This window comes from Leptodactylus fuscus, chromosome 5, assembly GCF_031893055.1.
Source record: "Leptodactylus fuscus isolate aLepFus1 chromosome 5, aLepFus1.hap2, whole genome shotgun sequence".
NCBI classification, from domain to species: Eukaryota; Metazoa; Chordata; class Amphibia; order Anura; family Leptodactylidae; genus Leptodactylus; species Leptodactylus fuscus.
In genome coordinates, this window is record NC_134269.1 from 108,716,574 (window position 1) to 108,728,750 (window position 12,177).

Below are 12,177 nucleotides of genomic sequence, written 5' to 3' on the forward strand. Positions count from 1 at the left end.
CATCAGCTTTTATTTGTAAATCCTTATGACAGCTTAATAAGCAGAAATTGCTACGTTTGTATGAACTTTGCTAAAATGTGTCCTTTTATCTGCTGCTTCACCTCTACTGACCAAATTAGATCAGCAGAATTTCAGACTTTATGACAACGTCCCAGCAAAATACAGGGTCACTGCTTGGTAAATTGCTTGAGATTTGTGCAATGAGTCACAATGATGACAGGTTCACTGTATATTGAACTTGCCTACTGCCAAGTGTCCAGCAGAGTGACCTGTATGTTGCTCCACTGGGATATCTTCAATAAGTTGCTTCACTATAGACCTTGTTATTATTGCCATAGAGAATTCTTGACAGGCGTAATTGCACAGTATTTATCAATAGGTAACATGCAATTATGTTTACAAGCTTTTTCATTTTCAAGCCAAAAGAAGTCTTTGGCCCTCCATTAAAATGAGTCCACTTTTCAAGACGTAAGGTGTGGCAGCCTTGTCTGCAGATTTTAAAGGTCATATTGAATTCCTAGCTCCCTTTGTTTGAATGAAAGACGGTAGCCATTAGATTGCTATAGCCCTGGTGACATTTATTATAGAGATCAAATGCATTGGTGATCTGGCCCTGGAGTGATATAAAAATAGTGGTATCAGGTAGAAAGGACATGACTGTCAGTTTTCCTAACAATGAGTAAGTGCAAGGCTTCTTCACATTAGTACAATGCAATTTCCTGTGAAGAGAAATATATTTACTACATATGTCAGTAAGCAGCATGTACAAGAATTTCACTGCTATCGCACCTCGCCGCCATCACATGTGAAATGGTTCTGCACAGTTTAATGATATAGAAATGCGAACACACAGGAGTTTCAAGGCAGGGAATGGGGAAAAAAAACATTAGTCATTTCCAAAGGCAAAGCCAGGAAAGCATTTACAGTTAATATTACCCTGTGGGCTTTTATTACTGTATGTGCAATAATTTTGTAGTTGTCCATTCAATTCCTTTATTTTTTATAGGTAACTAAAAGTCTAATTGCATTTGGTACATTGCCCCTTATATCAGACGCTTATTTTTGTTTGTTGTCTTAAATTACCAATAATTTGAAGAAATTCTTCAACGTACAACTACGGACGTGCTGTGAGACTCAGTGTCCTCTCCTCCTGATACTAGTGCACTCCAACCTATCCATGACATTGGTTTCTGTCATGTCCGGTAGCACTGGCATGTCCTTTCTAACTTAGCTAATATTTGAGAACAAAATCTGTTGCTGCAGAGTAATGTATTGTGTGTCATACCCTGAACTTTTAATGCCCATTTGAAATGTACAGCACTTCATAACTTTTCTCGTGAGGAAATATGCTAGAAATGCATATCCATATAGAACATTTAAATATGGGAGAATGGACTTTATGAGGTATTTAAAATTTTAAAGAAGAGTGATCATTTCATTCAGATGTCTTCATGTTCCCTTCCTTCTGCTTTTCTCCCATTAAGTCCATAAATTATTCAGCTTAATGAACGTATCTACATCTGCAAAATGTTTTGGATCATTGCGGCCTTGTGTAATTGGTCTTAAAATCATCATTGCCGTAACTATCCTTATTGTAAGTATTTGGCTTCCTTTCAACGCTCTTCTTATGAAATTCAATGTTATTTAAATAAGGACTTTGATATAGGATACGTTCATGGTATCAGTGCTAGAAACTGATCAGAATATTCACGTCAAACAAAGATACAATAACATTTCATGGGGGGGGCAATAATAATTTACTATCTAAAATGAATACAGAATTCAGTGAAATTATTTAGCATGGCCTGCCAATCTTAAACTGAAGTGCACTAGAATACAATGTGCCCACCTTCCACAAATCTCTGACCACTTTTCTTGCTATTTTTAAAAAGTGATGAAAGTCTTAATAATCACAAAGTATAGTGCAAATATGGCATTCTCCTAGCTGTCCATCTGTTGATCGGTGACTGTCTACATATTAAAAATACTGTTGTCAATATACCTAATAGTATACTAAATTTTACTATGTTAGGAATAACCTACTATAGTAACAAAGATGCATTGTTTGTAAGGCTAAAAAAAAAGACATATGTTCATTCATTTCAGCCCGTTATCCTGTAGTGTTGATCCAGAAGAAATCTTTGAGGTAGAAGTCAATCTTAGAGGAGAAAATCCTTCCCAACTACAAACCTGGAAATCAGATTATATTTTCTAGAAAACCTACAATGTTATGTGTGATACATCAGGTTTTAAGATCAATCCTTAGAAGTTACATAACTTACGTAGTAACTATGTAAGTTATGATGCTAGACTAAGCCAACCCACCAATAGCCTTAGGCCCGGTTCACATCTGTATTTGGTATTCCATTCAGGTCCGCATGGGGACTCGCCGAACGGAATACCGAACGCATTGACAAGCAGTGAGCTTATGAAAGCACACGGACCCCATAGACTATATTGGGGTCCATGTGTTTTCCATGCAGTGTCCGCACGGAACATGCGGAGAGAAAAGTACTTCATGAACTATTTTCCTCTCCGCATGACTCGTGCAGTCAGACACCCCATTATAGTCTATGGGCTCTGTGTGCCTTCATAAGCTCACCGCTTGTCAATGTGTTAGGTATTCCATTCAGGGGTCCCCATGCGGACTCCCCGAATGGAATACTGAATGCAGATGTGAACCAGGCCTAAGTTCTGAAGCAGATAAGATCAAATGACCCAGTACTGAAGAAGATTTTATATATCAATAAAAGTGAGGAGGAAGGCTATTACATAAACTACCAACTGAATTCATTCTATTCTTAGTCTTGTGGTGGTCAACAAACATCATTTAGACATTGTCAAGAACTTTTTTCATCTACACTTAAATTAACCATCCAAAGTAAATTTCTATGAAGGACTGCCAAATAATGTGCACTGTTTATACCACAGAAGTGCACATCGCCTCCCTGCTGGATGATTTGTGTAACTGCTGGCAAATAAGATAAAAGTAAAAGTTATAGGTGAAGTGTTGATCATTGTTCGTAGGTATAGACTAATGTGAGAGGAAGTACAGTGAAATTTATGTAGCATCTTACAGTGTGTAATGTGAGCTGCAAGAAATCTGTACCTCCTTACTTTATTCTGATCACATTTACCTCCTCATCAAAATGTATCCCAGACATTGTAAAATGCTGCTTCTTTCTCTCCAAGCGGCAGCTCTTAAATCATCATCTACCCTTCCTTACTCTCTCACCAAAGTAAAAATAAAATTCTTAAAGAGCAGATTCCTATGAGGAGGTGTGGTTAGCGGAGAATAATTGGTCCCCATGGGACAGGGAGCACTTGGCATTTCTAATGCCCTGGGGTAGTGATTATCTAATAATGATGATACCTCTGTCATCACTTAATTATTTCCCTCCATTTCCATGTGTATTCATATCAGATATTGGTTTAAAAACAAATGTACTAGCAATTTCCATACAGTAAATCACAGTTATTTCATTGTCCTCCCCGGTGTCTGGGAATAGGAGAAGAAACAACTAGCAAGTACATTGCATATGGTGAAACTGTTATTGTTTTGTTAAATAATATAACACAGTACATGTTCCTCCAAATTAAAGGCTTCCTGGGAGACCACTTGTTTCACCACAGCAGTTCACTTCTAAAAAGATAAATTCTTAAAGGGATCACTCCTATTTCAAGGAAAAGGAACCATAGGATTTCTTAATATTAACACAAGCTACTCACATTAACCAGAATGTATTATGCCATTAATAAGGACATGCAGTATATTTGGAAGTTGAACGTTATCAAAAGGGGAAAAAGGGCAGATTTATTAAGGTTAGAGTTTTATACAAACTAGCATTTCATTCGCTATCCCTACACATAAGACCTTTGGAGTAAGTTGGGCCAAATTTATTAAGCTTTGCATAAATGCCAATAAATATGATGAATCTTTATTCTATACTAAAGAAAGAAACTTAAATCCATGCCTATGGTCAAATGGAGATCTGAACGTACGTATGTGCCATTTTCTGTCTATAGAACAGATAAATTTTTTTGACATATATGGCCAATCCTCTTTTTTGCCATTTTAAACATGGTAGGAAGAGGAAAACGTTGCAAAGTTTAACAAAAAACTGGTGGAAAGCTTTGTGGTTATAATTGTTATTATCAGGTTGTACTAATTTATTAAAAAAGGGTTTGTTTCCAGAAACAGTTCCAGTCAGGCTATGTTTCCATCTGCATTGGATTCTCAATTTGCACAACACAACTTTATTGTTCAATAGTTTCAATTACAAATAATGGACATCCAATAAACCTCATTATATTCAGTGAGGTCAGCTGGTCTCTGTATGTGTCCACTATTTTAGCTGTTTGATAGAGTGTTTGTTTTGGTCCTTCAACAAACCAGAACAACGGACATCCCAATACAGATGAGAACATTGCCTCAGTCCTAGTCATTTGAGCAAATCCTTATTTTCTAATTCTGAATAACTGGGAAACAATGGAATTATTCACAGCTTCATAGAACATACTCTATGCAGGTGAATCCATTTCTGCTAAACCCATCGGTAGCTCTATGAAGTTGGCTTCTATCTGTAGGTTCGGCTTTTTTCCACTGAACATATACAGGGCAACAACCGTAACTCACATATATTTAATACCAAAATGTTCCTATTTGAAAAGAAGGTCATTATGATAATTCTGTGGTAAATTTGCAGTAAATAAATAAGGAACTTTTAATGATTATGGTTTATTGAAAGCAACATAACAGAAGCTACATACCATATATACTCGAGTATAAGCCAACCTGAATATAAGCCGAGACCCCTAATTTTACCACAAAAAACTGGGAAAACTTATTGACTCAAGTATAAGCCGAGGTGGGGAGATCCACCATTGCAGATAAAAAGTCTGGTCGTGTGCATTGCAGCTTAGTAACTCCATGGGGATCATAGTAATAGCAATTAAGCCCATTAATTAGGTATCTTCATAATTAAGGTCCTTCATTAGTACCCCCATGTGTCTCACATATTAGTAACCCTTATATGGGGCACACAGGGGTTAATATGAGGGACATGATGGGGTTAACTGTTATTAATGTGAGGCACATGGAGTTACTGAAACGAAATTAATAACCCCAAATGCCTGACATTAATAGGCAGAGTAACTAAAGGAAGGTATCTGTGTGTGTCACTTTACTGTAGCTTCCTCTCCTCCATACAACAGACATCTTCCTTAAGACGCAATGAATCCTGGCCACTCATCTGCAGGGTAGATGCTAAATCCTAGTGTGCTAAAGGACCTCTGATGACATCATGACCATGTGATCGGACTCTGGTGTGGGTGGAGCTACTAGGATTTAGACTCAACCTTATCTGCAGAAGTTACATACCAGTGGCTACAGGACCTTTGATGACATCATAGTCATGTGGCCTCATGACAAGCCAATCACAGAACAGTAGCACTAAAGGACCTCCCCCTTCCAGGTCCTTCCAGTTTTCTGTGCTCCGTGGACCCTGACTCATGTATAAGCTGAGGAGAGCTTTTTCAGCATGAAAAATGTGCTGAAAAAGTTGGCTTATACTCGAGTATATACAGTAATTAAAGGGATTTTTCAGTCCCAAAAAAACAAGGGTAAAAGTTACTATATGGACATGCCAATCACCCTCCACTGCCACAGTCCTTAAACTGCCATCTCAGAGATTTTTCTGTGGAGTTAGAAACTAGATCTCAGCACAGACCAGGGCTTCCTGTAGACTGGAGCAGCAGGGGATTGTGTAGAGGAGAGTAACCTTTTCCTATTATAATATACCTCTATTAAGCACTTTTACACCTATGGCCTACTGTCATGTCAGAATATGACCAGGAATTTAAGGTGGTCCTTCTTCAGTTTTTGCCTCTGATTGACTGTAATAAGAATCAGATTTTGGACGGAATTTAGAACCGATTTTGAGATGGAAACATAAGCAAAATCAGCTCCAAATTCCTCAGCGTGAGCTTTCCCTAAGTTTCCTGGGACTGGAAAATCTTTTTAAGGAATAAAAGATATTTGCAGACATATTTATACAATTTTTCCCAATATCTTGTGGTATATATATATATATATATATATATAAAATTCTATGACTGCAATAAAAATGCAAATATAGACAAAAGAATAAGGAGATTGCAAACATTAAACTCTGCATAAGGATAGCGTTTTTGCTGTGGTGTTTCTGCCGTCGCCAAAACGCTCTGTCTTTGCAATGCAGGGCCCCAGTCTTAAGGAATTTTATGACTATGACATGCAAGTCTGATTCCAGACCATATAAAAATGTTATTCTGGGTATGGGATGATCAGTGACATAGAAGCATATTTTAAAAAATAGGGATATATTTGTTTTGAAATTAACATTTCTGATGATATTCTTATATATTATGCTCTTTTGTCAAGGTCTAAAAACCTAGCACTGTCATTTTATATGGTTCACTATTGATACTATGTTCTTCTATAAATTTCCAGGTGGTAAATCTGACCTTACCGCCTTTTGCTATTTTCCTGTACTTGTGGCTGTAACTTAGAGAAGAGTACATTAACCATGTACATATTTATCACACACTGTTCTAAAAGTACATTAAGCAGAATGAACAGTTAAAGCATGAAGCACAGCAGACACATTTTATAACATTCACAGCCACTATTTCCACTTCACTTTGTTCTTTTCAATTTTTTTATACTTCAGTTATAAGATAATATTTTCCTCTTGGTATCTGAAAGAGAAGCCCTTGGGCAATGCTTTTAACAGCACTCATTCCCATTAACCTATTTTGTTCTAATGATACCTTTGCTAGCTCTCTCTTTCCAATTTCATCATGTTCTTTCCTTACATCCATAGCTTTCTTTTTTTCAGTTTTGCCCTTGTTCTTCTCCCCTGCTAGTTCAAACATCTTTTTCCCTATTTTTTTATTTCAACTGTGTTAATATGTCAGATCTATTCCAAAGGCTGCAATTATGTCCTATTGATTCTGGGGGTGTTTATTGCTCCAGTAGGTAAATACAGATTATACCACATACATTTCTTCACTTTGTGCCTAAATCTCAGTCTTAGTAAATGTGTGGGCAGAGTACAAAAGGTAGACCGTGCTAGTTTGTTCCCTATGAGTTTGTTTTCCAAACTGCTGAACACACCAATTTTATAGCTCTGCATATTACTGTAATAATGTGCCCTGTTATGGTTTGCCTATGAGCATATCAGACACTGTTTTAGCAAGGCTCGGACAAGTGAATACCCCAGTGGGCCCCTGAGCCAGATCTCCTTGGCAATGCACACTACACTCATTACACTTCATGCAGATACTTATTGAACATCACATCAACAAGGCTATGTGTCAATATAATATACTTTATAGATTAATAATCGACTCAGTTTTTCTGACATATTGTAGACATACTGATCTGCTGAGATGGTGTCTAGGTAGAGTCAGGCCATGTAGTATCCTTCTTCCCTGGACTGCATCTTGTCAATCACAATGCATCTTGCAGACTCTTGCTACTGCCTAAGGTTTGCTGCTGGCGTGGCACATTTCCTTGGCTCACAGAACTAGAAGAGCCGTAGTTCAAGGGCCAAGCAGCAGTCTACTGATAGGACTACAGGACAGAAATAATCCAAATCAAGAGCAAGGTAGCAAGCTACTACTAGAGAATACATATATGTTAACAACATTTTAGAAATTTTCAGATAAGTGTCAGCTAATATTTGTATATATAGCTGTGTAGTGGGCCCTAAAAATGAATTTTACTGGTGGGCCCTCGGCATCACAGTCTGACATTGGTTTCAGAGCTTGCAGGAAATCAGGGGTTCCTTAGAACCTGGTCAGGGGTTTCTAAAAAGACAGCAGCAGTATACTATTACATTAAAGGCCTTGTCTGACAGTTTTTTAACAGTACTCCTGAAGCAGTCATACACATTAAAAAAAACCATAACCCACCTTAAAACCATAACCCACCTAAAAACAATTTTGCAGCTGAAAATAATGTAAAATCAATTTCAGATGTACTGGAGCAACAGCAATGCATTTGGGGTGACAATTCCATTGCATTAAAAGGAGTACAAATCCAAAGTAAATAGGATGCATATACTCTTCTTCTTAGCCTGACCTGGCCATTATATCTCTGAATTACAGCATCATTGGAAAAAGCATGATCCTATGCTGAATGCTTGTAAATAATGATATACTTTACCTGTCGCTAGAATTAGCATCCTTATACCTATGTATATATGTTGTAATCTTTTCTAGCATTTTTAATATTTTATTCATCCTTTTCAAGGTAATATTAACCTCCTATGCAATATCTTCATACGGTGACTAGAACTAGTGCCCATTACACTTCTCTTTGGGAATGGCAGTCAACTTTGTCAGACCCCAAATAACTTCTGTATCTGCAGTGTTAAAGTTGAGTGTGGTTTTCAACCAGCATCATTAGAACTGTAAAGAAGTAGACTTTAAGGCTGTCAATACAGGATCTTCTTTCCATAACAATACAATGGTACCCTAAATGTGGTTTTCTGTTATACATGTTCAGCACATATTTTGTCACAATTTATATATGTGTATTTATGCACCTATTTTGACTTTATCTGAATATATTCTAAGATAAGCCTAAATTGAAATAAGATGAACATCTGTTACATAAGATAAGCCTTTTCAGTATTTGCTAGGATTAATTTTTTTTACATTATTTCATATACATTTGCATGCAGACCACCGTTAACAATTTTATATAATGCTTGATAAATATCATTAATTTTGCAACCACATTATAGCTTTCCTCTGCATGACAAAAAGCATTGGAAAAATAAATATTTTATTACTTGTATTCCATTATGATTATTAGCAGAGACGTTGGAGAAATTGCTATGAATAAGTGTTGCGATCCTTAGTGGGCACACATTATAGGGAGCACGTTCCTATCCTACTGTGGCTCTCCTGAAATATGCTAGGAGGCCAAGCAATTCGTACTAGGCACATTTCAATACAGTTATTTACGTGTTAGCTAGTGTCTTGGGAGCTACTGAAGAAATGCAATTTAAAAGTTCTGCTATTGTCCAATCGTGGTGTGTCAGTGGGACAAGAAGCACAATAAATATCAAATAAAGACATGCAGAGATAAGCTGCCACGGCATTGTCATTACATCTCAAAACTGCACAGCCCAGAAACCTCTTTGACTGCACCGACATATGTAGGTTACTCAGTGGTAGACAACACCACATCTGTGCCAGCATAAGGGATAAATAGAGTTTTCTACTGAATGCCTCGCAGCAGATTAGTTCTTTATTTTACATACTCTATATTTCATTACTTTCTTTCTTGTTGACTGATAATATTGATGTCCCTGCCATTCCATTCATAGTAACAAGACTGGGGTTTTCTTTATAACAATAAATATTAAGCCCTAGGAAAGCTGTGCCTTAAATGTCTCTGGAATACTTTTTTCAGGCAGGACATTTTCCATCTGGCATGGCTTAGCATCAATAAAATGAAATTGACAATTTTAATATATTTTTATTGATTTTTCAACATTTAACAATAAAACAGGCAGAAGACTAATAGCACAGATGAGTGTGAATGGAGAGAAGTATGGAGGATAAAGGCTATAAGTAATTCATTATGCATCAATTATAGCTAACAACTGTTAAAATGATGATTTCGTAGCTATGAGTAAGATGCTTTAGACCTCAATTACTTATTTTCAAGTGGATTGGATGAATTATGAAAGTGACATATTTCTTAAATCTGAAATGTCAAGGATAAAATAGAATACTGTTACTATAACTTCATTCTACTCAAAATCTAAAACATTATGCTGAGATACATGAATAAAGTTTTGGGTCACCTATACATTACACCTACAGGAGTCTTTATGGCATCCCATTACAAATCCATAGTCATTCATATAGAGCATATCACCCATGTGAAGCTATGCAGCTATCCCTCTTCTAGGAAGGCTTTCTATAAGATTTTAGAATGTGCTTACATGAATTTTTATTCAATTATCCAGGTGAACATTTGTGAGGTCAGATAAAGTTGTTCATCACAAAGGTGTTTGATAGGGTTGTATCCAAAGCTGTGTGTGGGCCAGTCAAGTTCTTCCACACCAAACGCATCCAACCATAGCTTTATGGACCTTGCTGTGTGCATTGGGGCACAGTCATGCTGAAACAGAAAAAGATCCTTTCTGAAACTATTCCTAGAGAGATAGAAGTCTGCAATTGTCCAAAATGTCTTGGTATGTTGAGGAATTACGATTTCAATTCACTGGAACTAGGAAACATAGGGCAAACCATGAAAAAGAACTCCATAGAATTAGACCTCCTCCACTAAACTTTATAGTTGGCACAATACAGTCAGGTTGGTAACGTTCACACAGTAAACACAGTATTTTATAGTACTATCAAAGTGAATGAGTTTTCATTAATCTCATCTACACATTGTGGAAAAAGAAAGCTTCAGAAATGCTGCTTTTTTAAAAACGCATGGGTTTTTGAGAAATGCAGCATGTTCATTTTAACTGTGGAATCCAAAGCACATATAATAGGGGGGGGGGGGGACACAGAGAAAAACACAGTAGAAACCCAGTGAAAAACAGATGTGATATCAGAAATGATGGAAATAATATCACCTATTTGTATTGTGAGGATATATATGAAGGACCTTGACAAATATTAACAGGCTAGATTCACAATCTCAAGTAAAAGGCTGTGTACAATTAAAGTAAAAAAAAAACATATAAAATAAGATTGGATGTGTTGATCCTTGTCAAATAAAGTTTGCCTTAGACATAGCATATTTGTCAGCCAAGACACTCATCTTCTTTGCCCCTCCATAATAGCCCCTTGTTACTTCTGCCACCATTTAACTCCTGGAAATAATTTTGTACTTTGATTCCGCCAGTTTATATGAGATTTAATGACTATCTCATACATGACATCAGCTTAACTGCTTTTTGAAGTCTCTTATTGGGAATTATAGACTAAAGAGAAGAGACTCCAACCTGAGCAAAACCTTAAACGAATGATCAGCTTTAGGCTGAAACCCCACGTTGCGGAAACATAGCTTTTTTTGTTGCAGATTTTGTTGCTTTTTTTTTTAATCCAAAGTCAAGAATGGGTACAAAGGGAATGGGAAATATATAGGACGTACTTATACTTCTACCTTCTGTTCAATACACTCCTGGATTTGCGTGAAGTTAAATGCATAATAATAATAATGGAAGCCTGTTTTAAAATATATAAAATAGTATTTCCTATTATATTTAATATTTCACAATTTTTGAAAAGTAAGTTTCACTCACAAAGCTTTTTCATAGGAACAAGGTAAAAAAGCTACTTCCAGAGTAGATCGGGGTATATCTATTAATGTCCTCCTTTTATAAAGCTTGAAGGGCAAGACAATGATAAGAAGTGGAAGATGAAACAAGTGCCTGGCTCTAGCTTCATATTCTCTGTGAACGCTACCTCTGGCTTCATGTTGTCAGAAGGGAGCCTTGCTTTATTATGATATTACATTTTTCTGCTGTGCAAGCACCTCTCTTTCACAGATTCTCATTTCGTTTTGTTCAAATGTTTTGCGGTTTGATTCCATGTACAATATGTTTTGTACAATGAATCCTGGCCAGAATTACAGATACTTCTGGCAGTAACATATTCCATTCTAGAATATCTAATACAATACCTTACTAGGTCTTACACAGCGTTGCCTTTTGGCAAAAAATATAGCAGTAAGGCTGAATACAGTGAGTCCAATACATATATAATAAGTGAATAGACCTAAAGTAATACTTTCCTATTCCTAATGTCTTTAAATGTCTTTTCTTCTCTAGTGGCTGGATCAACTGCAAACTCCTCTGCTGGAGCCGCCATGAATTCTTTAACCTCTCTAGGCACTCTACAGGGGCTGGCTGGGGCCACCGTAGGATTGAATAATATAAATGCACTAGCAGGTACCGTAAACAGTGAGTATTTAGTGCTGTGGTGGATGGCATTTTCCATTTAATTTCATGTAATTCTGTAGTTGTATTGTGAAAATTACAATGAATTATGAATGTAAACATGTATGATGCATAGAGAGATTTCTAATACTCGTACTTGCATAGGTGGCATTTCAGAAATATGGAAGGTAAAAATCAGAGCAGAAAACGTTATCACTAT

General features: G+C 36.6%; 1 protein-coding gene across 21 annotated transcripts in view; it reads left to right on the forward strand.

Annotated features, from left to right (window-relative positions):
* The window catches only part of CELF2 (CUGBP Elav-like family member 2), a 432,202-nt gene that overhangs the window by 401,616 nt on the left and 18,409 nt on the right, over positions 1-12,177 (forward strand). For 12 of the 21 annotated variants that reach the window (XM_075273992.1, XM_075273993.1, XM_075273997.1 and 9 more), the window contains one exon: positions 11,850-11,981. In XM_075273992.1, coding sequence (XP_075130093.1) covers positions 11,850-11,981 — 132 coding nt within the window. The remainder of the gene's footprint in view (positions 1-11,849; positions 11,982-12,177) is intronic. The other 9 variants (XM_075273995.1, XM_075274002.1, XM_075273999.1 and 6 more) reach the window with 1 other exon arrangement.